The 27,777-nt window shown below is 44.3% G+C and overlaps 1 protein-coding gene across 1 annotated transcript in view; it reads left to right on the top strand.

Annotated features, from left to right (window-relative positions):
* The window catches only part of LOC121833944 (alpha-L-fucosidase-like), a gene marked incomplete at both ends in the record, with an annotated part of 58,980 nt that overhangs the window by 22,422 nt on the left and 8,781 nt on the right, over positions 1–27,777 (top strand). Inside the window, 2 exons of the mRNA XM_042287659.1 lie at positions 696–829; positions 4,351–4,448. Of these exons, the coding sequence (XP_042143593.1) occupies positions 696–829; positions 4,351–4,448 (232 nt within the window). The remainder of the gene's footprint in view (positions 1–695; positions 830–4,350; positions 4,449–27,777) is intronic.

Here is a 27,777-nt window from a genome sequence, read left to right as displayed (position 1 = left end):
AGCCAAAACGAAACCAACTGCTATTTCACGTGTTCAGATCGAGGGCACACATATCTATTTTAACTTTTTAGAACGAGTAATTAGGCCCATAATTTTATTTGTGGTATGTAAGAAACTATTATCAAGACCCCTAAAATAAATACAAACATGAGCAACATCAGGGAAGCCGCATTGCCATCGACCAGAATCAATGGCAGGAATGGCAGGGATCGCGATAAGCGCGGGGTTCGCCCCGTCCCGCGACATGGCGTAATTGCTTTTGGTGCATCTGTCTCCGAGACATGTTTCTTTCCGCGGAATTTGTCTCCACGGTCCTTTGTAGGTGTGTCCCCAAGGATTCCGGTGCTTGGATAGCCGGCAATGGTGCTGTCGTCGCCGAATGTGTTGCGTGTTTTAGAGGTCGGCTACACGGGTATGCGTGTATGACCGAACCAAAACACGTTTTTTACAACCTTGCATGATTTTTGAACGAATTATTCGTTACTCAAGGTGTAAATTTATGGTAATTTGTGTAAATAACGTGTTTTTCACCTTAAATATTGAATAAATACACGGTACTTGCTAACAGTGTAGAAAGGAGGTGGTGCCTCGCCACGCCTTGCGTCGTTTCCTTAGCTCTCAAAGACTACTGTGGCAAACTGTAGAGAGACTAAAGGGAAGGCGAATACTGCTCATGTTTTCTCCATTCACTTCAGCACAAGATAGCTCCGGAGCTGCACGACCTGGTCCGCAGGTACGAGCCGGACCTGGTCTGGTCCGACGGAGACTGGGAGGCCCCGGAGAGCTACTGGGAGAGCACCAAGTTCCTCGCATGGCTCTACTCAAACAGGTGAGACGGCCGTGGCAGATACTGGGTCGCCATTTTGGAATTAGGCGTTGCCGGAGCGCGTCTGTCAGGTGCCCTCTCTCGCTTCCCCTCCCCGTTTCTTGGTCATCTGACATACTTATTCAGTCTCTCTATACCTGTCTCCTCCCTTCCGTCTCCCTCCTCCTCCCAATCTCTCTCCCCACCGTCCCACAGAGCTAGCTTCAGCTTTCCTCACCAGTTCCACTTCCCTCTCTCCTTGTTTACGTGACACACCAATTGAGTTTCCCCCACATTTATAAAAAATAGGGTCTTTACACCCGAATCGATTGTTTCATGTCAACCACACAGTAGAAGCAATCGCTTCTAAATACTGCATTGCATGCGCTATAGGAGAATGGTGTTAAAGGTCGCTGCCAATTTTACTCTTCAAGTCAATCGAACGGCCCTTAGATCCGATTTGCGGTCCGTGAAGATTTCTACATGCGACAAATATCAAGCCATATGGAACGATTCATCGACAGATTTCCAAATTTGTAGACTGATCATAGTGATTTAAGGAATTACGCGGAATCGGATCCTATCGTTTTATGATGGACACAGATTTCGCAATGCGTTGTGGTGCAACTCCTCTTGAAAAATCTAATTTCTATCAGAAATTTTGGTGTCCAAAGAACATATATAAATCATGCAAGATATATAAGAACATATAAGAACTATATAAGAACTATATAAGGTATATACGAACGCATAACAACCATATAAGAAACTTGTGAGAAGTGCATTTTGAAATTTCTCATATGGTTCTTATATGTTCTTATATATCTTACATGGTTCTTATATGTCTTATAAATATTGTATGATTTATGTGTTCTTATAGGACAAAAGGAATTTCTCATACAAATGGTTTTTCACTAGCTGTGGGCTTTCTCTGAGCACGAAAGATAAGTTGGAGGAAGTTGAACCAAGAAGAAAATAGAAAGAAGAGAATCATTACTACTTTTTTTTTAATATTCAACACATATTAGCCTCGAGAACATGGCGTGGCGCCACCTGACGGGCCTCTCGTCGTGACGTAGGATGGGGGATCACTTGACCATTTCCTGCACTCTGCGTCAAGGGTGGAGTGTCTCGGTCTTCACTTTTTTTTAATGCTACGGGTGTTTAAGGCTTCTTTTAGACATATGTTTCGTTTCAATACTCGACCCAGTCAAGTTCCTAAATCGGCTACCGTACGAATGCTTCCGGTGAGCCGGTGAGCCGGTTGCAGGCGAGCAGGAAAACGGTCGCTGCACGGAGGCGCGGCGGCGTGCAGGGTACGGGTCAACTTGTCGTTTTCGGCGGCTGTCTCGCGCACCGCAATGAATGCTCATGAAGTGCAACCTACCGTTGAAGGTAGGCGATTTTTTTTTTTTTTAATTCTTTTCAACCGGGCAGTTTCTTACAACTGTGTACCCCTTTTCAGTTGTGCAGTCTGTAAGCTGCATCGATGCGTTCGTAAGCAAGGCCCACGAAACATACCGGGTGTTGCTCGAGGGCGAAAGTGTTCATGAAATGGGACACGCGTTCTCCTGTAGTATCAAGAAGCTGGATAAGGGTTGCTACACGTTTATTGGATTCGTTCACCAAACATCGGCACTCACTTCGTGCCCGCACGAACTAGAGATAACACTGAATGAAAGAAACGTCGGTGACACATCGTGCTCCTGCAAAGCATGGGTGAAGGAACATGCTGTGTATCGTTACTTGGTTCGGTTTTATGTACCCACCGGCCGGCGTGCTGTGAAATCTATCGAGGAGCTCGCTGCCAGAGCCGGGAGCGAAACAACTGGAGGATTGCGACTTGCGATGAACGGAGAAGTGCGGCACCTTTTCCCAAATATGATCGGTCGTTTCCCGTTGTTTTCGGTGCTAAGGAATAAAGAAGAAAAAATATTGTGGCTCAGTGGTAGTGTGCTCGCTTCCCAAGTCTTGAGTCGAAAAATCAATATGGTGCATTTTTTTTAACGTTTTGAAGCACAGCTTTTGTAGCTTTTTGCGATGTCAGAATTTTCGAGCGACCAATATTAAAGCTTGTTGATAACATTAAATTTCATAAACAAATATCAGATCATTCAAAGGCCAATGACAGTTGTTTGTGTACAGCCTTTGCGGTTTTATCTCTTCTGTAAAAAAGGATTAAGCAAGTATTCTTGTAGCTAAGCGTATTAGAGTTGTAGAATAGTTTTGTTTGGGCCCTAATAAGAAAGACAGATGGGTCACAAGAAAAATATTACTTGCTAATACGAGTGCAGCTACTTGTATCAGCAACATTTAAAGTAAAATAAATCGATCCACATAACATTCTCACATTTATGCAGCTGCTGGTTGCTTAATTACCACTAAGTTGTAAGTGATGTTTGCATTAAAATAGTCAGTAGAATATTATGTCTTGTTAACCTCTGAAAATTACTCTTTCAAGTCGATTGGCACTGAGCTCTACTTGCATTGCGTGCCGCCAACTTGTACATTCACTTTTAACCCCATTCAAATGATATTGAATTTGTATGAGAAAGGTGCTGCTATGCAGGATGAGACTGTTCACATTTTATGAATCATATTGGTATGCTTCTCCTTGGGTTAGATGTTGAAGCTGATGTTTGGGTCGTTCGCGTAACTGCATCATTGCATCACCGAACAGTAGTTTACCATTGCTTCCTGAGATCGACAGTTGCAGAAGCCGACCCACGCGTGTACTGATCAAGCTTCAAGTACAAAAAAAAAAAAGCGAAAGTACCGAGCGAACGGTTTCCGAAGACCCCGACCGAAGCAAGGCGGAATAGCTGGCCTTATCCCGTGATCCCCCATCCTACGTCACGGTCGAGCGATCGCAGCGCTCCAACTGGTTCCGCTCGGGGCCAATCGCTGAACTTTTAAAATTATTACTTTACAAAATATCTACAAAAGTGTTCAGCAGCTCTAAGTTGTTGGCCCAGGACTGAGCTAGCAGACTTTTGTAGTGAAGGTGTCGAAATTTTTGTTGCACGATTTGACACATAGGTTGACGCATAATAAAGCAACACATAACACATGATTACACATCACAATATATTAGAAATACAGCACTTTATGAAACAGGTTTCCTGACTCTATCATATAAAAACGTAATTTTATTTCCGGATACGCCTTGCTCACTCAGGCTAAGCAATTAATTAGTGGGCTGCTTGGACTCAATTCTGTCACTTTTTGACATACAATGGCTATAATGGGAATAACAATACTATTGCTTTTTAATACCGATGAAGAGCGCTAAATCATTATTTTGTAATATGTTGCTGTGCATCGCAGATATATTGCTGCGTGATTGCTGAAACAGACATCATCAGCGCTGGTGAAAACTTTCGATGCTTTAGACATTAACGGTTCTGGATGAACAACCTAAGTAAGCGGATCGGAGAATTTATTGCTTGCGTCATCTCGTTTACCAAACGTTAGATAGGATGATTTATGGTTTTCTAGAATTCCTTCCCTGAGTGCAGTTTTCTTCGTTTCTTACGTCCACACAGCACCGTCCAAGATACAGTGGTGACAAACGACCGATGGGGCAAGGGCCTGTGGTGCAAGCACGGCGACTTTAGGAACTGCAAGGACGGGAACAATCCAAGTGAGAGAAACACACTTTGAAGGGTTGTTTTGATGGTCACACTAAATACCTTATTTGCGGCTTCTCTCCTAACAAGAAATGGAACCTCTAGGTATCAGCATCAGTTGTAATTCGAAAGACGGTCGATGATATCAATGGTGTGCGAAATTACCTAGTGTAGATAAAATAGTATTAACGCATAAATAATTATACATCCACACCGCTGGATTGATAACCATTTAACAACGCCACTTCTTTTTTCTTTCTTAGCTATCAAAATGAAGTTGTCATTTTATCTCTTTTCTTTTTCATTCTCTTTTTTAAAGCTGCAAGGTGACCACAACAGGACATCTCGTAGCTCATTGTGAAACAATAATGTTCGACCTAGCCCCATCTTGGAAATACCATCACATCAACTCGGCCATGAATTGGTGGAAGCCCCCTCTATTGTACACCACCACGAGGAGATACGATTCTTCCGAAGGTCCACAAGAGCGAAACTGTGAAGAGGATGAAAACGAAAGATAAAAATCACCGTCACTCCGATAGATAAGAGAGAAGTGGCGTTATTAAATGGTGGCTAGTTCAGACGTGTGAATGTGTGATTGTTTATGTGTCTGTACTATTTTATGTTGTGGGAAGGTCACAGATTATGAACCAACTAATTTAGCTTCAACCCAAAACAAGATATTGCCGCGCGCGCAGCTGGCGAAGTAGGCAGCACGCGTGGCCTAACGGTTATCGCGCTTGCCTCCCACGCAGAAGGCCAGGGTTCGATTCCTGGCCGCGACTACACATTTTTGTTGACAGTGTAATTTGATGTTCTAGCGAATTCGAGAACCGTCTTGCTGATTCGAGGTTAGAATGTTCTACACACCGAACCTTCTACGCCGAACGATCCAGAAACCCACGAGGGTACATAAGGGACTCCGCAAGGCGAGCGGAGTCAGTTTCGCCCCAGCGTTCGACTCTGCAGTTACGCCGACTTCGACGCCCGCGACGCTCCCTTATTATCTTTTGTACCCCTTTATTTTTGGCACAAGTTCGCCACATTAAACGTTTATTTATTCCTGTTTATTTCTTGTTTATTGGTCACCACCCGTGACAATATAAATTACGTCTTTCTTTCACGTTGAAAGGGATATAAATTGCATCTTTCTTTCACGCTGAAAGGAATCAATCAGCGGATAAGCAATAGGCTTTTTTTATATCATTTCAGAATGCCACGTAGAAAAGAAAATTGGGGCGTTGTTCTGATCTACGCGTGTGCGGACTCCAACCCTTCCTATATTCCAGAAGCTGTACAATGAATTATTTCTTATTATTAGAAGCTTCGAGCTCACAAATAATAAACCAATCACTGAAGGGGGTCTACACATGCTCTGTCTTTCTTTCCTTCTGCCTTATCAATGGTCTGCAAAATCTTCTTCTATTGCCGAATAATCTCACGGGCCGTTCATAGTGTAAACGGCTTATTTTTTGGGGGGATCAATATTTGGCGAATTAAGACAAAGCTGAAGTTTCGGAATAGTTCGCGGGTTCTCATTTTCACGACGAGGTGGAATCTCAATTTAGTTTCAAATATACTTACATTTTACATATTTCCTTCGCGGGAACTTTTTGCGGGAAAAGTAGGCGATTCCCGAAATGGGCGAAAATGAAGTCTTTGCGAAAATTAATTCATTTACAGCATATTAGAACGTCACAACGCGTCACCCAGACGGTGGGGGCACCATATATTTACGGAAAGGTCCGAAGTTCAAAACGGTGACATGATGCTGCTCTCTATAGTGTAGTGAGAAGTGTATATCTTTGCTCACTTCTTGCGATCATAGAATCCTGAGTGAACCTGTGCTCAGGAGTGGTTGTTTATTTTTTTTTCATTTACCCATAATAGGTGTAGGCCCTACACAAGTGTTATTAATATCTCATAACGTTTGCTAATAAACTTTTTCGGGATAGGAGCAAGAAATGTGTTTAATATCAATACAGGAGAATAAACTAAAAGTGGTTTTCAGTAATCAGCACATGGGAACATACTGTGTAATCCTATTAGAAATAAAAATACGTTTGAACTAATTTATTCTTAATGTTCGCAGGCCTCAACAATGCAGGTATATTTATCGTGGCACATGCGTACGTTAATTAAATCATCCTCTTGAGGATAAATTGTCGCAAATCACATTCTCTTCTAACTCACGCTGCGGTCTTGTTAATGTTCAGACAAAAGAAAATGATGTTCCAGGGCCGCTTTTTATGCCATGATGCTCTTTTTTTTTTTTATTCATTCATCCCTTAAAGTGGCACTAAATGCTGTTGGAGATCACCGTATTATTGGCATGGCTCAATCTACAAGACCTGAACATCCTAAAAAATCCAAAATTGCATTCATGCCTGAGCCATTTGCGTATTAAACAGTTTATCAAAGATTGCGACACTTACCGTTGTCGCAGAACGACAGGTGGTGCTACCGAACCGTGCTGAACATGATCGAACGACGCGCGGCGGTTGTCAGCCACTCGCAAACGATGGGTTACCGCGTGGACGAGCGTGGTCGGCCGTTTGTCTATGTGGAAACCTATCGCTCGAGAGTCGCTGATAAGCACCGACCGTTGTTAAACAATATTCAGCAGGGTGCGCTAGAGCTATGTGTCGTTCTGAGACAAAGCTAAGTGTCGCACTATTTCGTCACTTTGTTCATATGCGAATGGATTGCGCATAAATGTAATTTGGTGTTTTTTTTTAGGGTGAGAGCGCTCGTAGATGGAGTTATGACCATAAGACGACGATTTTAAAAACCACTTTAGTTCTGCTTAATGATGATTTGCAGGGGCCCGTAACGAATGAAGATCTTTATTTATACAAAATTAAGCACTCCTTAAAATTGAAATGAAAGTTTCTTTTTTTTTTTATGCAAGATCATGTTTATATTAAAAAAAATGATATTGTAGCCCTTTAGCGAAAGTTGGCCAGTCTGCAATGCATATCGCACCTCTTTCTGAAATGCGTCTTGGTACACTCTAAAAAAAGTCTGTGCGTCTACTTTCACGCACAACACTCGAAGAGCCAATCAGCGCAACTTACGGAGGCAGCTCAGCGAATGATGATGCCGAAACACATGTTTAGACCAAAAAACGCAGTCTGAGTTGTGACATTAAGCAATGCAAGCGGGACGTTTTGCATTGCTTCTTGTCGCAACTCAGACTGCGTTTTTTGGTCTAAACATATGTTTCGGCATCGTCATTCGCTGAGCTGCCTCCGTAAGTTGCGCTGATTGGCTCTCCGAGTGGTGTGCGTGAAAATAGACGCACAGACTTTTTTTTAGAGTGTAAGGGCATAAAGCTAATTCAATGCTGCTCCACTGACGTTTCGTCCACATGGCAACTAAGGCACGCATTTGTCGATCGATAGTTTAAAAAGACGTCACCGCAGAGCTGAATCCGCACAAGTCTTTGAAACTAAAGACCCAAATATTAAGAAATAGGGACCCTAGCAACAACTATCTAAACGACAGATTCGTAAAAAAAAGTATTATTTGGTTTACGCAAGAAAAAAGAAAATCCGTAAGGATCAGGCGCTTTCAACAATCTTCGTCTAAAATGCATTGGGACGTTTTAAATTTTCGGCGACGACGACACCATGATGTTGTAAGAGCTTTGCTCGCTCCGTCAACCTTTCAACGACTAGCGACGAACGAAAAAAGAGGAGTGGAAGCCCTTGATTCATTGTTCGCGCGATGTCCTCATTGAATTACCGAACGTCGCGCGTCAAAACCGATAAAAGCCGGCAAAAAGCCTGCGAAAGAAATAAAATCCGGGGCATATTTTGCTTCCGCTTGCCTAGAGATATGCTCTATTGCTAAGGTGTAGAAAAGTGTGACTAAAGGCAGCGATACAAAAAAAAAATCTAAACAAAAACTAAGTTATGTAAGTTTCGAGACTTGTTAGGGCAGGATATTTCTCGCCTGCTTCTGCATACGGTTGAAAATGTCTCGGAATGCATTAGTGAAAGTGCTTGGCGAATGCCAAGAAATACGGTGTCAAACTGAGAGAGCGGAGGATATCAGAGTGCGGGGGTCGTCTGAGTGCCGAGCTCTGATTGGAATAATACACAAAGAATAGCCGCCTCTTCCTCTAGTCACTCTCCTCTTCAAATCCGAGTAAAGAAGAGCGTCGTCTGCCCTATGCGCGTTGTCTTTCCTTCGAACGCGTTTGATCAGTGAGCAGAGGCAAAGGCAGCTACCCTTTGCATATGTGCGGTCAACCCGGTATAGTTCCGAGAAGAGTTCGGAGCTTTGATGTTCCCGCAGGCTCTTGTCTCCTTTTCTCCCTATGTCTTTCACCAAAAACATATGTAGTTGCTTACCGCTGAAGGTGTAGGTTATCCACTTTTACCGGTCGAAACACCGATGTCTAAGACGACCGGAAGAGGCTCCGCCTCTTACGGCGCGTCTGGACCGAGGACGAAGCCCGAACGTCGGAAATGGAGCGTACTACAAGGAGCTCGCTCAAGCTCTTGCAAAATGGCCGGCGCCACCGCGCTGAAAACCAACGTTCTGAAGGTTGGTTCACACTGGACCGTTTACTTAAGCTGTTTTAAGTTACGCATGAGTCATCGAAACATTCTCGGCTCGAATGTTGCGTGCCAGGCTTTCTCCCTGAAGTGGTATAACCACACTTAATATGAAGCACAGATGTCCGTTGGCTTGTGGCATAACCGGACGCACATTTTGGCAACCTAACGTAAAACAACAAAAAAAAGTGGCTGTGTGAATTAAATTTACTGGATTCTGGGAAGGTAGCGCCGGACACAAACATAGACTAACATAAATACGTCCAAAAGCTCGCAAGGTGATTGCTTAATCGGCCTCCGTTGCCGTATCAATATCCATTTTGGTCTATCAAAATCTCCGAAGCTTCGAGGCCGTTCTAAACCAGTTTCACCGAGATCACCATAAATCATTATCGTATTGAATACGTTCTTTGGCAGCATAAGTGTCTAGGCACTGTGTATGCAATAAACTAATCAATCGTGCCCATCTCCATGGATGTCTCACTATGATTTTGCTCCTTTTGCGAATTTCAAGAAAAGAAAATTATTTTTTCGTGCCTTCATGCGCCGACACCGCATGTAGTGGCGGTACGTAGACGTACACTTGTTTTGCTGGTGTGTGCGTAGCAAAATCTCGGCATTCAAGAAACTTCTTTATAAAGTTACCCGTCACCAGCGAATTCAGATGGACACACCACAAATTAAAAGGTCAAAAAGAAATTGCTCATTTTTTTAACGAAGATGGCGACAATACGGGACATCTTGTCGCTAGTCTCCCAGAATTCATTGACCTCAGTGTGAGCTCCCCTTTAGAGGTTGACAAGCTCCGCAGAAGAGTGGTGTTTGTGAATTTTTTTCCTCATCGCTTGCATGCGGGCAGGTGCATGCGGACAGCGTTCTTAGCGTCACCAGCGGCCATGCCCCCAAGAGAAACGCAGAAGGACCGCATTCCAAAGACGCTGTTTTAAGCAAACTTCATGTTCATCGTAAAAAACACATTAGAATCACTTTCCACCTGGGGCAATGTGTATCCAGGGTTACACCAGTTCCGCCGCTTCTCTTCGTGGGGAGGGCGTAGCGTGCGCCAACGAGCAGACGCTGCGACGAAAAGGCTCCAGGGGTTATAATTTGGTCAAGATGAGAGCGTCAGCCTCCTCGGCTTCTAATGGAACGTGGCCGTTGTAACGTTGCTGGAAACATTGTTGTGGCCATCTAGCAGTGTACCCGCGAGGAACGTTTTGGGTCATGTCATTGCAGTGAACCTACGACTCGATAAAGCAATTCCTTGCTGCACTGAGGTCAGCAAAGCTGTTGGTTAAAGCCGAAATGGGGGTCATCAGCAGGTACTGCAGTAACATCTGAAGTGCTAGCCACATCGGCGCGCAGTACCGCTGTTCCCGCAGTCGCCGACAGCTGCCCGAGGCACTTTAGTCTTAAAGATATTTCAACGACCTTTTTAAGGGCACCATTAAATTAGTTTGAACATGTTTGTCCTTAGCTTTCCTTCTCAATTCAAAAGCGAAATTAGTGATCTTTAAGCACACCATGGAACTTGTCATTCGTAATTGATGAGAAGTGCTATCACGGCACTCATTGGCCACAAACGCGGATTCAAATATTTGTCGACGGATTGATTCTTGACGTGCTCAGACGTTCGAGTGACGCAGTGCTCGTGTCCGATACGTGATCGTGGTTTGGCCGACGTGCTTGGGCTTTGGGTAACCATCACAGTGAAAAGGTGGAGACCTGTCACAAGAAAAAATCAAATTGTCGGCTATATTAAATAAAATCGTACGGAAAAGGAGGGTTTTGGCTTTCTACCCCCGAAACTAGTTTTCTTTTGGAGTACTAGAGGAAATGCGATTAGTAAAATCCCAATTTACCCAGTCGAAACTTCGTTTCGTGGTCCCATTACGTCATCGTGTCGGCCATAAGGACCTTCGCACGTAATCTGGATTGGAGTCTCATAATGAATGGTCTCGTGTGATGGTTTTACGCTGCTCTAGTGACACTTCTAAATAACCCTGTCCGAATAGGTCCAGGATGGTGTACGTGTATGCATCCAGGGTTTCTGCAGGTTGAGGACACAGGGACAGGAATTATGCAACAGACACAGCGCACTGGCCCGCTGAGGCAAAAAGAAGCAGCAGTGCCTCAACTAATGCGAGAAAAGTGGCCTTCTCATGCTCGGGAACATGTTGAAGGACACCAAAGGCGTGTTCCTCCGAACAGTGTTGGATGCATGCACGACAGCATTCGGGCGTCGTCCCAACTGTTCGCCGACGTGCAAGCACCGAAGAGCTTGGCCTAGCATTCAAAGTTCTCCTCACAGGTTAAGATTTCCGGCAGTACAGGGCTTGTAGGTGTAGGAAGCATTACGCATTAGCCAGCATGGAGATTCGAACGAATGATTTTATTCCACGCGCTCCGCGCTCGTGCTCAAAACGCGGCACCGCTGGGAGACGTGGCGCCATCTATCGCTAGTTACTACATCTTCCAGGGTTCGCTTGCCATGTCTAGCGGTTTCGGCGGCCGCCGTCCCACCGCTGCCGCCGCTTGTAACAGGCCGAAGATTGTTTTTAGTTGACTCTCATGTCGACTTGCAACTATAGTAAATCTGCAGTTGCAAGTCGAAAGCTGTGTCGTCTGTTTCGTCCTATTGTGTGCTTCTTTTGTTTTAAGTCAAGAAATCTCATTCACCGCATTCGAACGTTTATTGCACGCGCCACCTCTTTTCTTCGCGCTTTGTCTATATATATATACATATATATATATATATATATATATATAATATATGCTGTTGCGCTGCTTCTTGAACAAACGAAAAGTTTTACTAACATCAGGTCTAAAGCGAAATACGAATATTCAGAGGAGTCTGAATCAAGTTTTTGATGTGGAAAGCGATAACTATATGCCATTTCAAGTAAACGTTTTTGTGGGTGAATAGCCGCTATACAAAAGCTGTGTTTTGAAGCGGTTCTGGCGATTCGCCTCATTAATTTCACACTAATTCACTCTATTAAAAGACCCTTTTAACACTGGAAGTAATTTTACAGATGTAAAAGCGGCGTAAAAATGATTTCTTAGTGGTGGCGCTCAAGACCGCAGAAGTCGTCAGGGCGCAGATGGGACGTGACAATTAGAAAAGTAATTACAAAAAATAACTAAAGAACTATTCGAACTACCTAAAGAATCACCTCAAAGGTTTGCGCACCGAAATCCAGTTGGAATGCTTTTCACTTAACAAGAGCTTACCGGAACTGCTAGGACCCAAGTATACTTGACCACAACGCCACTGACCAATACATGTCTTTGTTGCTGTGTAATTTCAAAAATTAAATGCAAGCTTTATCTTTAAATCTTGCTTTTCGCAAAACATGACGGCTTACAGCACGGATATAGCAGTATTAGCATATACTCAGTGCGACTATTTTTGAATGACGCTCAGGGATTGGACCCGAGCTTTGAGTGAGAACTCGCTTTGGACACGTTATAATCAAATGCTTAACAAGCTATCGGCTGTTGGCTGGTGTCAAATAGGTCCAATCACGACACCAGCAGAACCCATATTTTGTTTGGAATTCCACACGTGCTATGTGCTTGGCCGACACCAGCGTGTGGCCATGTTAAATATAGTCCGGAAGTGCGTAACGTTTTTTGGAATACATATATTCTTCTATAGTAAGACAGAAGTAAAGTATATAGATATATATTAATATATTCCAAAAGCTCCTCCTACTTCGCCAACTGCCACCAGCCAGTGTTCCTCCGCGTGACGCGAATTTAGCTCGCTACAATGGCGCACGTGGCGCGGACGTCACGTAAGATTTCTCATCACGACTACAGCCTTCTCCTTTCGTTACTCGAGCCGCTTCACTGCCGTGACAGGTACGTAGTGGTGTTCACTTGGAACATTATGAACTCGTAGACTTCTTTAGCGCAGAACGCTCCAAGAAGCTATTCTATTTCCTAAAGGGGTAGCAGGCCTACAAAAAGACACTTGAACGCAATTAAGATGCATGGTGACCACAAAACCTAATTTACTTTGGTGTTGGATGAGTATCGCTTTACCAGAATAAATTATCGTGCACAGGCCGACAATATATCATATCTAAGTGCATGCTAAACATAAAGTAATGCGCTGTTCTAGTTGCCTGTTATCCGTTTTTTTTGTTTGTTTTTTTTTTAAAGACATGCATACGAAAACGCCTACTGTTCCAACAATTGTGCGACCCAAAAGATTAACCGGTATATATGACGGCTGAGTTTGAAGCTATCAGTGATAAGTCTTATTTGTAAACATGAGTCTTGTTAGCACTTGAAATACTTCCGAATTATTGTATTTGCCACTGAAATCGGATGTGTATTTGATTAGTCACAGTGTTTAGACTCATCATGTTTAGCCCAGTCAAAAAGCTTTTGTTCAAGTCAAACAACAGATTAAAGAACTTCGAAAACAACGCACTGTTTAAAAGAATAATAAGAGGTTCGCGTTTTTGTTTATGCTAAGCTTGCAAGAAAAAAAAAAAACTAATAAGGTGCATATTTTTGTTTTTAGTAGAAACAATTGCTCACTTTGTAACACTCAAAACCCATAGCAACCGCATATCGAACTCTTCCTTCATTGAAAAAGTCGCATACGCAAGATGTCTCCTGTGGACATCACGTTTCGTCGAATTCCCGGTCGCTCTCCAACCTTCACCACTATAGAAATTCGAGGAGAGCTGGGGAAGTTTCTGACGCAAGACTACTATCTGAACGAGCACAGGCTAATGTCTATAAATACCCGCTTATAGGCATGTATTGATTTCACGATGTTTCATTGTCGTCGTAGAGCGGGACGGAGCGTTTTTTCCTTTTCTATCCCGACAGCGATGTTGTAATATCGGCTCTAATCGCATTTCCCGTACATCTCGTTTTTCCAGCCGCGAAGGGGAAAGGTTAAACAGGAAAGGCGCGCAGCACGCTGTTGCGAACATCCGCGCAACCAAGGGAAAGCGGGAAGCTGGCGCCATCTGATTTACTGCGATGAAACTGTAACGCTCATTCTGGTTTCAACGTCTTCTCGGTTGATGGCGCTCGCCGCGTCGTTTTCCCGGCTTTCCTAGAGCTGACGACTCCAACGAAATCGCAAACGTCTGAATCACGGAACTAGATCTCTGTATATCCGCGGACCACCCCCGGATATCCGCAATAAACTGGCGGACGCAGAAAACAACAAATCAGATTTGGCAGATTGCGGATCGAATGCGGATGCCAGGGGCTGCCGATGCGGATCGGATCCGGATATCCGCGGGTCCTGATCTATATTTTTGCCGAGGCGGCCCACAAACGTCTTCGACCGCGCAGTGTAGATTGAATAAGTTAGTGATACTATGAAGTGCATCATCGAATGTATCGCGGGAGTAAACTGCTCCCTTAGATAAAAGGTGCCAATCGGGAACAAATTCGTTCTTTACGTCATGAGAGATTTGATTCTCACCAAAGATAGCTTTAGAACGTTCAGTCTCACCAAAAATGTCGTCCTTTGAAATATATAGAACGCGGGACCGTCAGTCGTCCACGGAAGGCGTTTAATATTTTGGAGGGAATGAGCGCGAAATGTTCTTTTGGCAAAGAAAACCAAAAAGGTACAAGCCACAAAACGTCGAAGCCACAAATTGTTGCTAAAACTGAAATCATTACTTGGCCCAGGACAAATTGCTATTTGGTTTGAAGCATACTTACTGACAGAAAACGGTTTGTCAAAGTTAATGGTCAAATTTCACCATTAACCACAGTTACTTTTAAAGTCCCACAGGGGTCCGTGCGAGCACCACTTCTCTTTTCACATGATATTAACGACATAGTAGACAGAATTGATGTAAACATTATACTGTTCGCAGACGACTGCATATTGTACACCGAAGTCAAAACTCAAAACGACCAGCTTTTACTAGACAGTGCACTGCAAGTGATCAGTGACTGGTGCTCTGATTGGCAACTGGTATTAAAGGCAAAAAAGATACCCGTTTGCATGACAATCAGTAACAAAATAGTACCCTGAAATTTCCCTACCGTATTCACAACACTCTCTTTCAAAAATTCGAACAATAGAAATAACTCGGACTACACTTTCATCAGAGCCTTAGATGGGAAACCCGCAAAGACTTCATTACTGGGCGTTTTTAGATAAGATTAAACAACAATGTCCGGCGACATTTTTTTTTTTTTCTAATTTTGATGAAAAAACATATTTCGCTGGCTCCATGAAAAAAAAATCTGATTAAAAAAATCTCTTTGCGAAAAATATTTGTAAGTACCCCCTCTGCCACGTGTGAATTTTGCGTACCGCGATGTTGGCATTTTGGGAGGCTTCCTTAAAAAAATAAATGGTATGGCTATGGGTCTAGAAATATCAAGGACGTTTAAACAGACAGGACCCGGCATGACGTCAGCCTGAGTGAAGCCGGAAGAGGCGTTTAATCCCAGACTGCCTTGCGCACCCGTTCCGAGGCCGTGGGATTGCGCACCGGCGGTTCGTCTGCTTTCTAATCTGCTCCGGCGTGTGCTTCACGAGGCTAGCTTTCGATGCGGTCGGCGTCCGCCGTTGGCGTCCACGATGCAAATGCTTTGCAGCGTGAGTGTTTATACTTAGTTCCGCATTATGTGCGAGCGAAGTCAGAACTGGAAGCGCGAGCCCGTTGTTCTGTGCGCTCCTGGCTTGCATGCGCGCTCGTGCGATCTGCTGCTGCTGTTTATTAAAAAATGCGCTGCGCACCGCCAAGTCCTTCACGGTGCGTCGTCTAGAGCGTCTCAATTCTAGTCACTTACTTTCTGCTGGGCAACCAGGCGTTCGTTTATAATAATCTCATCCAATTACGACCATACCGGTTTAAAAGTCTCCCGTTAAGCGCTGTTTCAAATAACGGTGGGTGCCGCCATTACTTTCGGTGCACACAGTCGTGTTGCCACGGAAATGTCATGGCAACGCGGTTGTTTGCACCGAAATTAATGGCGGCGCCCACTCACTAGGCTTCCCATTGGTCAAGAAATGTGAGTTGCGGCTCGTGGCCACGCCTACTTCCGTTACACTTCGCTCTATGCATTGGGGATAGGGACGCCGCCTCCTGCCCATTATAACCTCCTTGAGAAATATCTACTGACAAATTAGCAAAGAGAGGATTGACAAAAACTATTAATCACCGAGTATTTTGGTCATTATTTTGAGGAACAAGATCGAAAACACGGCACATCGCGCAATAACGCTTTGGATTAAAGTTTTTTTTTCTCCGTATATCTAAAAGTTAAGGTCTTCAAACTTTGCCAGTGTGCTGCCATGTGTATAGTTAATATTCGGATGCGTCCTGGTTCGCGGGAAAAATTTACAAGAATTGCTCATACAGGGACATTTAACTCGATATGCATTAGTTTGAAAATCACTTTAAAATAAGCATTTTTTATTTTATTTTTGAACTCTCCGAAATTAACGTTTATAATATGTTCTAACAGGATCTGCAAAACCATAATGCAATATTTGTGTGGCTCTGAAGTTAGCGATAAATTTGACCAAATTGACGCTAACGCGGTTGCCATAACATGGGCGAGCGCATACCCCTCTTCACAATTTCAATATTATTAAAAAGCGTAAAAGAGCTACGGATTGGTCAAGAAAGGACAAACTGACAGCACATAGGTGGACGGCAGTTTTTAGGGGAAATTGCCTAGTACATTTTTCACAACCGACACAAGAATGCCCATGGGTCGGATCGATCGAGAGGCGCCACCCTGTAACATGCTTCGCGGGGCCTGTTTCAACAGCCGGTGTGTACTGTCTCCATCTACGGGACGTAAGGGAAGGATCCGGAGCGACTTTTCAAACAGATAAGCCTACAACCTTGGCGGTAACATAATATAGTAGGTGGGGTGCGGCAGAACCTGAACGTGCGCCGCCTTTAAACGCGAGTAGATCCGCCGCCGTAAAAAGTCGCACAGCGCAAAAACAAAAAAGAAAGAAAAGAGAAAGAAATAAAAAAACAGAATTTTGATTGAATGAGAATGTTTGAAACTTAATTTATATGACCACGGTTTGGAGAATCGTGAAATCTAATTTGGGTATGCTCATGTGACCTACGTCAGTGATGTTGCAGCAAGCCACTTTAAGAACGAATACCAACCACACGAGCTGCAGAGCAACGAGTACACTTCAGCGAAGTGTATTGTTTCTCTAGGTGGACATGGCAAGCGTGCCTACGATGGAATCGGTGGTGGTGTCGAGCACCAAGCAACGCTGTACAAACTCCTACGGCCCACCACGTCGGTGATCAAAGTCTATTTCAGAGATGGTTGCCCCACTGAACACTAAGCTGCCCTACGTGAAACTAATCCACCGCCCGAAAGCTGACGTCAAAGCGTTCAGGGACATGAAAGCAAAGGAGTGCGACTCTGTTTCTGTTGTGCGTGGAATTCAGCCCTCTCACTTTAGCAGTGTACATGGTGAGACACTTCTCAACCACAGTTGTTTAAGCAAGAGCAGTAGACGCAGAAAAGATATATCTTTGATAGTAGTCTCCTATGGCTGCGAAAAGCAGATCGAGGTCGCGAGCTTGCGGTGCCACTGAGATGAAACGAACGGGTTCTCGCGGTCGCGCTGCGCAAATTGATTGGCCGCACCAGCGTGTCTATTCTTCGCTCGATAACGGTCTCTTCTACACACCGCTTGACGTTCACGTACCGTACGATCTCGACGTCGAATGTGTTCATCCTATCAAACAACCAACTTTTTAATTTTCCCCATTGGCGCCTACACATCGACGATGTTGTCTCTCAGGAGCGCGTTTACGCTTTACGCCGTCCAGCAGCCGCTGATCGCTCCAGCCTATGCTTCTGCCCCACACTTGCGCGACTAGTCTTAGAGCGACGAGGGAACGGGCGACCAAAGAGGTGAAACAGCTGCTAGTAAGAAGCGCAATCACATGACTCCCGGCGCTGTCGTAACTGGCAGAACGCGGACGCCTCAACTGAGACTATTACGAACGAAATGGCGATCTTATCACTTATTTACTTGCCCTCTCCCGGCGCCAAAAACTCGTGCAATAAACTCACGCATGCACCGTTTGTTTTGAGATGGCAATACGACACTCGCTGAACACAACGAGTCCAGTAGAGCTGACGTTATAAAAGAATATCCGCATTCAGTGCATTTGAAACATAAGCGGATTCGAATGCCATAGCGCACATTATAAAATTTAATTGTGATTGCGTATAGATGGACGCAAAAATATATTCTCCTGCCTGGCTGATAGACGTTTACACAGATAACTAAGTTTTGTAGATCACCTACCATTTGAACAAAATATATCGTGCTAACGTACCAGGCAAATTGACAGAATAGTGCAAACAATGTTGCGGTTTAGTTCAGCGCAAGCTTAATTTCTACAAATGGACATCCATAGGAATTTCGTGTAGGTTACTGTTTTGTACCTAGCTGCCGTTCAAAAAAATATGTTATGTTACATGTAACACTTATCTTACACTACAACAACAACAACAAAAAAAACAATCTATGATTTTTACGCGTGCTAGACGATGAAAAGGACATCTTTTCGTTCGCCATTTCACCTGACCAGCGCGCCATCTATAATTCGTTCGATTCGCCAGTACCTCGAAAAAGGGATACCGCGAATAAGAGGTTTCATATCTAATCCCAAGGTTCTACTGTGTCGGCGATGCCATTGATGTCTATTGTATTACTGTGAATAGAGGACCTATAGGCTTGTCTTGGTAGGGTCGAGTGACACCACCGGCGGCCATTGCTTGGTACTACCAAATGCATTGAACACTATGGGAAAAATATTAAAAAGTGAGCTCACTTTTAATATATTTTGAACGACCAAAGTTCAACAAACTTTTCTAGGAATGGCGAGAAATATTTGTTTTGTGATGTCAAGACTTTCCACGCTAAAGTTTTAGGGGAAAATACTTTACTATCCTCTGTTGACTTCTTCCGCGCGTCTCGCGAACAGCCGGTGGGAGCAACGCTGTCATACAAGCCGCAAGAAAGGTATATGCTTCAATGCCAATCTTAATTTAGAATTTTTCTTACGAAAGGTTCATATTGGGTTTGAGTCATAACTTTTGTTTTCAAATTGAAGCAGACAATGCATGATGACAAATATACTGTTCGCTAAAAAACTTCTTTCAAACAAACTCATAAAAAAAAACTGCGTTCGTGCTGCCTGTTACTTTAAGCAAGAACAGAGGTTTTAAGGCATGACGTCAATGATTCGTAACAGCCGAGCAGACGAGTTCCGTCCACGACTGCAGGCGGTAGATATTGACAAGTCATTTGTGTAATTTAATAACCTCCCCAACAGTTACTAACGACTGCAAATTCTGTACCACTATTTCTTGGAAACCTCATGAAGATTTTTTTACACGACACTTTACACAATTTGAAGAATTGCATTTTTATTCATTCCTTTCATAGGCTTGCATGTATTCCCTGGTGTTAAAAATGGCCGCCGATGGTGCCACCGTCGGGCTCCCGATCTGCGATCCTGCCTGATATAATAGAGATTGATTGGTGAATCTTCGAACTATTACCAAACATGGAAGAAGTTCCACCCATGAAACCCAAGAAGTTTGAATTTTGGGGAAACAGATTTGATAATTTATTAAACAGCTTATTTTATTTTCATTGAGACATTCACAATATCAATGTAGTATAAAAACAAACACGGGCAGTTTTATTGCTTCAGTTATTTTAATAATGTAAAATAAGGAAACAATGTATCTACTCACTGGGTATTGCACTTTTTTTTTCTCCAGTATAGCGTCACGTTGTGTTTAACTTTGCTGCATGCGCACTAAAGTCTCAATGTTCTCGCGCTTTTAGAAATCTTATTAGAACTTGAAAAAATGTCAGTCCTGGTTGAGCCCGACCCTCAGTAGGTTAGCTATATCCATACTTGAATGCCTTCAAAGTAGACAGATACAAGTGCTACTTGTGATTCAAACGATCCTGAATAAGTGTGGCATACAAAATCAAGAATTCACGTTGCATTGTGTTTACAAAAACATATTATAGTAGCGAGAAGAAATGCACTGGAAGCGCCTGCTGTCGGCGGTAAGAGTATTCTTTATTGGTAGCGTTATGAGTACTTTGCTCATTCATTTTCAGTCGCATAAATTATCGTGTCTTTCTGATAAAAGCAGCGCTCGCGATCGCGTTTAGAGCGTCTTTTAAACCTGCATAATTAAGGAAGAAATACTCCGGAAGCCGGGAGTCGTCGTAACTAAAACCAGTTATACCGATCCGTCAAAACATACAAACTGAAGTCGTTAGAGGCCTTGCTTCCCACGCAGGAGGCAACATCATTGCATGCACCGCAAATGCGAGGGTTTATTTTGGGAGGCTATTTATCCGAGGTCCCCAGGTCTGCGTTGCGCTCGGTTTGTTCCGATGTGGAGAGCACTGCAGTTTTTTCGCGGGATCATGGGCACAACCTTCCTTTGCGCGTTCGCGGGTGTCCGATTTCGGTCACCGTGAGAGCGGAGCGATGTTTAATATGTCTAATTTGTCTCGTGGAGTGAGCGAAGACAGCGTTTGTAGATGGATCGACTGCTAACGCGACCAAATAACGCAATTCGTCTGCAAAAGAACGCCATGCAGAGCCAGAAACAAACCGAGAACACACGGCACGTCGTCTGCTAACAGACGGGAAGAAAAAAAATCGTCTGTTATGAACCGCGCGCCACGGCGAACTGAGACCGGCTTAACGAATTACTAAAACACTTAGTTTGGAACCTAACTCTTGAAGCCGCTCCCGTTTTCCGAGAGCAGACAAAATATGACAACCACCGCGCCCTCTAGCCACGAGTCAAAACATGAAAGTTGATTCCTACAGCTACTGCGAGATGGCGCCAGTGGCCGCTACGAGAGAAATGGCGGCTTTGCAGTTGCCTTTACTTCGGTTCTCGGGGAACGGGGGAAGGGAGGGAAGGGGGTAGCGATTTGCAAAGGTAAAATCACGCGCTAATGGCTTCTTTGAAATGTGCCATATTACGGCGAGGTTCTGGGCTTCAAACTTCAACGTTTTAGAAGTCGTTTATATAACTAATGGAGCGTTAAGTTACAAGGATTTAATTAAATATTAAACATGACGGGTTATAAAAGCTATTCCCTAAATCAATGGTGCGCTCAAAAAGTGCTTCTCAGGATTGTGTGGTTTTCTGAAAATTGTGATATTGAAAGTCGCTTTAACTTTAGACGTGCATGACGAGAGTAAAATCATACAATCTTTTTCGGTATAAAATTTAGATTTTTCTGCGAACTGTTATGAGACATTTTCAATGATGGGATGGATGCTTCATTTGTGCCGAATTCCATTATGAAGAAAAGCCTGCTACCTATTGCGACAAAGCGTTCCATTTCTTCTTCTAAGAGTTGTGCCACATCTGCGCCATATAAGCTTTGAAAATTGCGCCATCCCGAATGCAGCATTACAAAAAAGAATGCAGCAAAGTAATAAATAAAAATATATTCTTATTGGTTGCCTCTAATATTCGGAGAAGTAAAAGAAAACAAAAACGGTACAAATATGTATTTCTAGGTCAGAGCACAACCCAAGGCCCGAAAATATACTATCACGAATACACATACTAAAAGCACAAGTAACAGGAAATTCGCTGTGTTTGATCGGTTTAGTCGATGAAAGATCACTTAGTGGGAGAAGAACGAATGTCATGACATCTAACTTTGACGTTGCTAGGTTGGCCTTATCGGCTCGTAGCATCGGCTATGCTTCGAATCAAGGGGAAACAAAGTATATATATTTCTTGTCGATTGATTGATTGAAAACACGTTTATTGACCTTATATTGCGTGGAGCGCAATATAAGGTCAAACACGCTGGAAGGCGGATGCTCTGGCGGGTTGATCGCCGGCAACGTCCGAATTTTCAGGCGATGTCAGAAACCAAAAGTCGCGAGAAAACATTTGCGTAATAGTACGATGGCTACTACTAGGATAAGTGACAGCCAGAGTCTCGTGCTTCTGGTTAGAGCACTTTATCGTCGCGTCTGCCCCATTCAACTCCCCATGTAAGAGCTTCCTACAAGTAAAAACATAATTTGAAGTGCCGACAGCGTGAAGGTGCAGGTTTTAGGAAGCGAAAGGCGGCGCCTCGCAGAAGACGCAACTGAATGACGCCATTTTGTTTCAGCGAACTGTGCTTTGTCATTTCTATTGGTGGCCGTTACTTTTAAAAAGAAGTATCGAGGGACTTCATGCCCCATGCCTCCGTGCCACCTCTTGCCAGCTCGCGCGCGTCGAGTTTCATCGCTTTGCACCGGAGTGCTAGGAGTAGTGGCCAACAAGGGTGTGCGCTTGGGTTAGCACGGTATGCTAGGATATTATACTCAGTACTCTTACAGGTCTACCTTCTTTAGTCTTGATTGTAGGTTAGTCTCCAATTTTCAAACGCTTCGCCAAGAAATGGGGCAAAAGCGCGAGTCAATATTGAAATAAATACGGCAGGCAAGGTAGTTCTTGTGAAGGTGTCGACCGGAATAGCCGCGAACTTTTAATTCACTCTCGCTCCGACGTTGCTTAAGAGCAGAGTCAGAATTAAAACACAAGGGTGGGATTTTGGTAATATTTGGTATTAGCTGTTTTTGTAGCCTATAATATTAGAGCCTTGATTTAATATATTATCTGAACTTGGGGGGGGGGGGGGGGGGGGGGGCATCTTAAACGATAGAGATGTAAGCGGGAATACTGGTCTTCTTTGGCATATTATATAAAATATAATTACATTATACATAAACTACCCCTTGTAAACTTCGGAGGAGAAGAAGCGTTATCCTCAACTCAAATGTTGCGGTATATTTCTATTTTGCATCGATTTTTAGTACCCATTGTAAATCGAACCTACTTTGACCAGATCCTTGTTAAAAGAAAAAAGGCTCTGTATTCCTTTTGCCCCTTACCTATTCTTTATACAATATGTAATAAGTGATATGCCCCAGTATCAAAGAGGTAGCCTTAATCACTAGCAGGGTTCTACTCATTTAGCGATGCAATCACTTCCTTCAATTGTCAAGGGTAGGAATCTCCTCTAAACGCGTGAGGTGCCGCTCCAAGCTAATTTTATGCATGTTACGGAAGCTGCGAAAACAAAAGGGGAATACCGCTTCCATAAATACATTTTATAAGCCAGTGGTGTGCTAAAAAAGGCCTCTCAGAATTGTGCAGATTGTTTTGCTTAAACTCAGGATATTGAAACTCTCTTTAAATTTAGAGACGTACGACCAGGATATAATTATGCTTTATTTTTATTTTTTTACTTTTTGTGATGAAATGCAGATGTCTTTTCAATTCGTCTGCACCTGCAGTACGATTGATTTATTCCATTCCCGTTCATAGTTGCTGCCTGCTTCGTTGCTACAATGCTCGAATAGCTTGGCAACACTTTCCACACTATTTGTTACAGTGATGTCTCGTTAATATGGACACTTTCGTTCCCGCGTCTATACTATGAGTTCTGCATAATAACGAGACAAATATGTATCTATTTTCACAGTTTGTCCCCGAAAGTGGTGTCCATATAGCGGGGTATTCGTACAAACGGTGTCCATAGTAACGAGACATGACTGTATCGTATCGCTCTATACAATATAGCCACGCGGTGAAGCGAAGAAGTGCTCGCGGTACCAACACGAGCGTCGGGGACATCATTCGGAGCCTTCGGACTGAAAGGACACACACTGGACACAGTTGGGCGTAGTATCGACCTGACAATAATGTCGAAAGATTAAAAATAATACTTGGTATCAGAAGTGGCCAGACCATGCAGCCCATTATACACATCGCCACAAGTAATCGCTTAGGAAACATCAGCCTGAAGAAATGGACCTACTCAAACCCCTAGACCCACTTCGCATGACATGTGGCGTAGGCCAGATTTGGAAATTGTTCAAGCAAAAGCTGGAGCTATACTTCACCATGGCGGAGCCGCACAGCAAGCCGTTAAGGGACGATGTGAAGACTGCGCTACTGTTAAACCTGGTGGGAGAAGACGCCCTTGAGGTCTTCAATAATTTCACTTTCGCCAAAAGGGGAAGCGCTAACAACTACGAGACCGTCGTAAACGAGTTGGACAAATAGTGGGACGCTCGAACGAACGAAATGTACGAGGGGTACAGGTTCCGGGAAAGGATCCAGGCAGAAGGAGAGACCTTCGAGCAGTTCCTTCGAGACGTGAAGAAACGAGCACGTTCATGTAACTTTGGAGGACTGACGGAGTTGATGATCCGCGACCAAGTTTTATCGGAATCAACGACGACCACCTAAGGGTGAAACTCCTGCGAGACAACCGACTTACGCTGACTAAGGCAGAACAAATGGGCAAAGCGTCCGAAGTGACAGCCCTTCAAAATGAAGCCTGGGGGCGCAAAGAGGAACAGGTAGATCCCGTAAAGTTAAAGACGACAATGAAAGATCTACAGAAGAAATTCAAGTGTTCCAGATGCGGCCGGAAGCACAAGCCACGCAGCTCTCCCGCCTACGGGAAGAGCTGCAAGGCATGTCAAGCGAACAACCACTTCGGAACCTGCTGTAAAAAAAAAAAAAAGAGATAAAAAAAAGCGGCGGAAGCCGTTGATTTGAAAGACAAAGACGACGACTTCAAGATTCTTGACGTACGAGTTGACAACCTCAGGAGCCAGCGAGACTGAACTGTAAAGGCAGTCGTTGCCGGCGAAGAAGCGGTGCTAACATTTGTCACAGAATCCTAAGCGAACCCCCTTTTCTACTTGGTCTACAGGAAAATTGAGGCTAAGGCTCCTCTTTGCTGGAGCAATTCCATCTTGCGGTCCTACAGCGAAGGTGTAATCAAACACGTGGGTGTTAACAGCCTACAATGATGCTGCAGCCTCGGTTTTTCGTCAAAAAGAAAGGACGTCAGGCGCTATTTAGTCTGCAGGCAAGTGAAAGTCTTAGAATGGTCGTCCACAATGTGGACCCGTAACAACAAACAGCTCTGAGCAACTGCTGGGGGAATTTAGGCACAGGGTGCGTGCAACGCCGATACAAGAAGCGCAACCCCAGTTTTCCACGCGGCTCGACGCGTGGCTCTGGCAATACGAGAACAGCTGCGTCACGAGCTGAAGAGAGTGAAGCAGGCTGCTATAATAACGAAACTCAATACGCCAACGGACTGGGTAAGTTCGCTCGTGATCGTCAAAGAAGAAAGCGGACATCTTAGAGTTTCCATGGATTCAAGAAGGATGAACACGTCCATTAAGGGGAGTACTATGAAACGCCGAGACGCCGAAGATGTAGATACCGGTTTATCAGGCGCGAAAGTGTTCACCTGGCTGTACGCCAAGGCTGACTTCCACCTAATCCCTCTTGACGAAGAAACATCGAGAATTTGTACGCTCGGTATTCCTTTTTGTACGGTACACATTTCTAAGGCTGCCTTTTTTAATCTCGTCCGCCTCAGAAGTATTCCAAAAATTTTGAACAAGATGTTTTTACTTTCTTCCCGAGGGTCACGTGTACGTTGATGATATTGGGTTCGGGGAACGTCCAGGATTCAGCATGACCAACGAGTAAAAGGTGTGCTTGAAGTCGCCATGCCAAGCAGGACTACCTTTTATCCAAAGAGGTGCAAAATCGGATTCTCGAAAATTTAATTTTTGGGCGGTACAATACCTCAGGAAGAAATAAAGGTACACCGCGAACATATTGAGTCTACGAAACGGATGCCGATTCCCTCCGACAGACCATGCGCGCAGAGGCTGCTGGGTGTAGTTATCATTTTCCCAAGTACCTTCCCTTGATGGCCGATAAATCGCCTCTGTTGCGAAGCTTGATTAGGCACGACGCTGTCTTTAAATGGACGCCTAACCACACAATAGAGTGGCAAGGAATATACAAATGCCTAAGCAAAGAACCACTTCTTGAAATGTTTGATCCGCGTAAAGAAACAAAGGTAACAGCGGATGCAGCAATGAGTGGTCCGGAATCATCGCTTTCCCAGCGCCATGGCGATAACTGGCGTCGCGTGACGCACGCATTGCGGACGCTAACGTCAGCCGAGCACCGGTACTCGAAAATCAAAAAGGAGGATCTAGCTGTGAGCTTTGGGTGTCAAGAGTTTCACTGCTTCGTTTATTTTGCAGGATAATTTGGAAACAGATCATCGGCCATTGATTGCAATCGTTCAGTAGGTGATTGGAGAGATGCCGCCCAGATTGCAAAGCTTTTTTATGCGGTTACCATAATGACTTCGGTAAGGAATATTTTCCAGGGAAACAGCTCCTTTTGACCGACATGCCCTCAAAGGCCACGCATGACAAGCACGGGGATGATACAGCAAGCAAGGGCGAGGACGAGGTCAAAGTGCACGCCGTGAGTGTAGTAATAGTCTTTTTTCAGCGCTACCAGTGTGAAAAGCATTGCCTATGAAACCGCTAAGGACCCGTATTCAAGCGACGTAATACAAAGTGTCTGCAACGGAATGGGAGTAGAAAAATAACTAAAGGCTTTTGAGGGCGAACAATCAGTGGTGAAGGTTATGTTTTTGAAAGGCACAAACGTTTCGTACCCGAGGTCATGCAACCCGAGATGTTGACGAGAATTCAGCAAGGGCACATGGGTGCAAAGCGAGAGCCACGTAGATTCGTGCTTTGGCCAAGTATTAACGCAGATGTTACATCTATGATCAAACAGTGTGGGGTATGCAGACGCTACGCGTACATTCAGCCAAGGGAACCACTCATCTTGAGCCAAACGCCGGAATTTCCGTGGTAGGGTTGGTGTTGATCTGTTCCAGTACGAAGGAAAACCATACTTAACGGCATCTGACGCTCTTTCCAACTTTCCAGAAGTAGAGTAACTAAAAGACACGTCGTCAAGCACAGTCATCGAGAAGGTGGGGGCCATATTTGCGGGATACGGCATCTTAGTCAAAGTATGCACTGACAGTGAACCCCAGTTCTCATGTCGAGAGTCCGCCTTGTTTGCTCGCAATTTTGATTTTGAGACACATAACGTCAAGCCCGGAGTTCCCTCGATCGAACAGTTTATCAAAGAAAGGCGTGCACCAGGTGAAGCGGATCTTCAAGAAGACCAAAAGACCTGTGAAACTTTTGGCTGAGTTTGCTTAGCTATAGATCAACCCCACTAGAAGGCGGACGTTTGCCAGGGGAGCTGCTGCAAGGAGGGCGGCTGAGGTCAAGCCTTCTGGACTTCAGCGACCAGCCGGGTTTGAAGGTGCAAAAGCACGTCCAGACCGAGCATTCCAGAAGTACACTTCCGCCATTCGAAGATTGCCAGGTTTTCAGGGTCAAAACGAGGCTGTGGCAAAGAAGGCGAAAATCATCGCCAAGGCACGCCCAAGGTGGTACCAAGTTTTAACCGAGGATGGTAGGGTTATTCAGAGGAGCAGCCTACATCTACTACCGACAGGCGAGCCTTTGGTGCTGCGCACAGCCCAAGGTGACCCCTCGGACGAGGAAGCTCATATAGACTTACCGTCGGTGGCATCATGGGGCAATCAGGACGCTTTGGTGCCTTTAAGCAGGCGTTTGAACTCTCCTTCACGAAGATCCCAGCGGAAAACAAGTCCTCCTACGCGACTACACTATGACCGTAATTTCATCAAGTGCCTTAGTGTTTAGTTCGACGTGAGTGCGTTGGTGAAGTTAAATAAAAACAGAAAGAATAAACATAGGGACGGACAGAACAGCACCTCTTTCGACTTTCAACACAAATAGCTTTACTAGGCACCGGCGCCTTAGTGTGTTTTCTT

This window comes from Ixodes scapularis, unplaced genomic scaffold (genome assembly GCF_016920785.2).
Source record: "Ixodes scapularis isolate PalLabHiFi unplaced genomic scaffold, ASM1692078v2 ptg000101l_1___fragment_3__unscaffolded, whole genome shotgun sequence".
Lineage (NCBI taxonomy): Eukaryota > Metazoa > Arthropoda > Arachnida > Ixodida > Ixodidae > Ixodes > Ixodes scapularis.
This window is presented reverse-complemented; position numbering and strand designations above follow the sequence as displayed.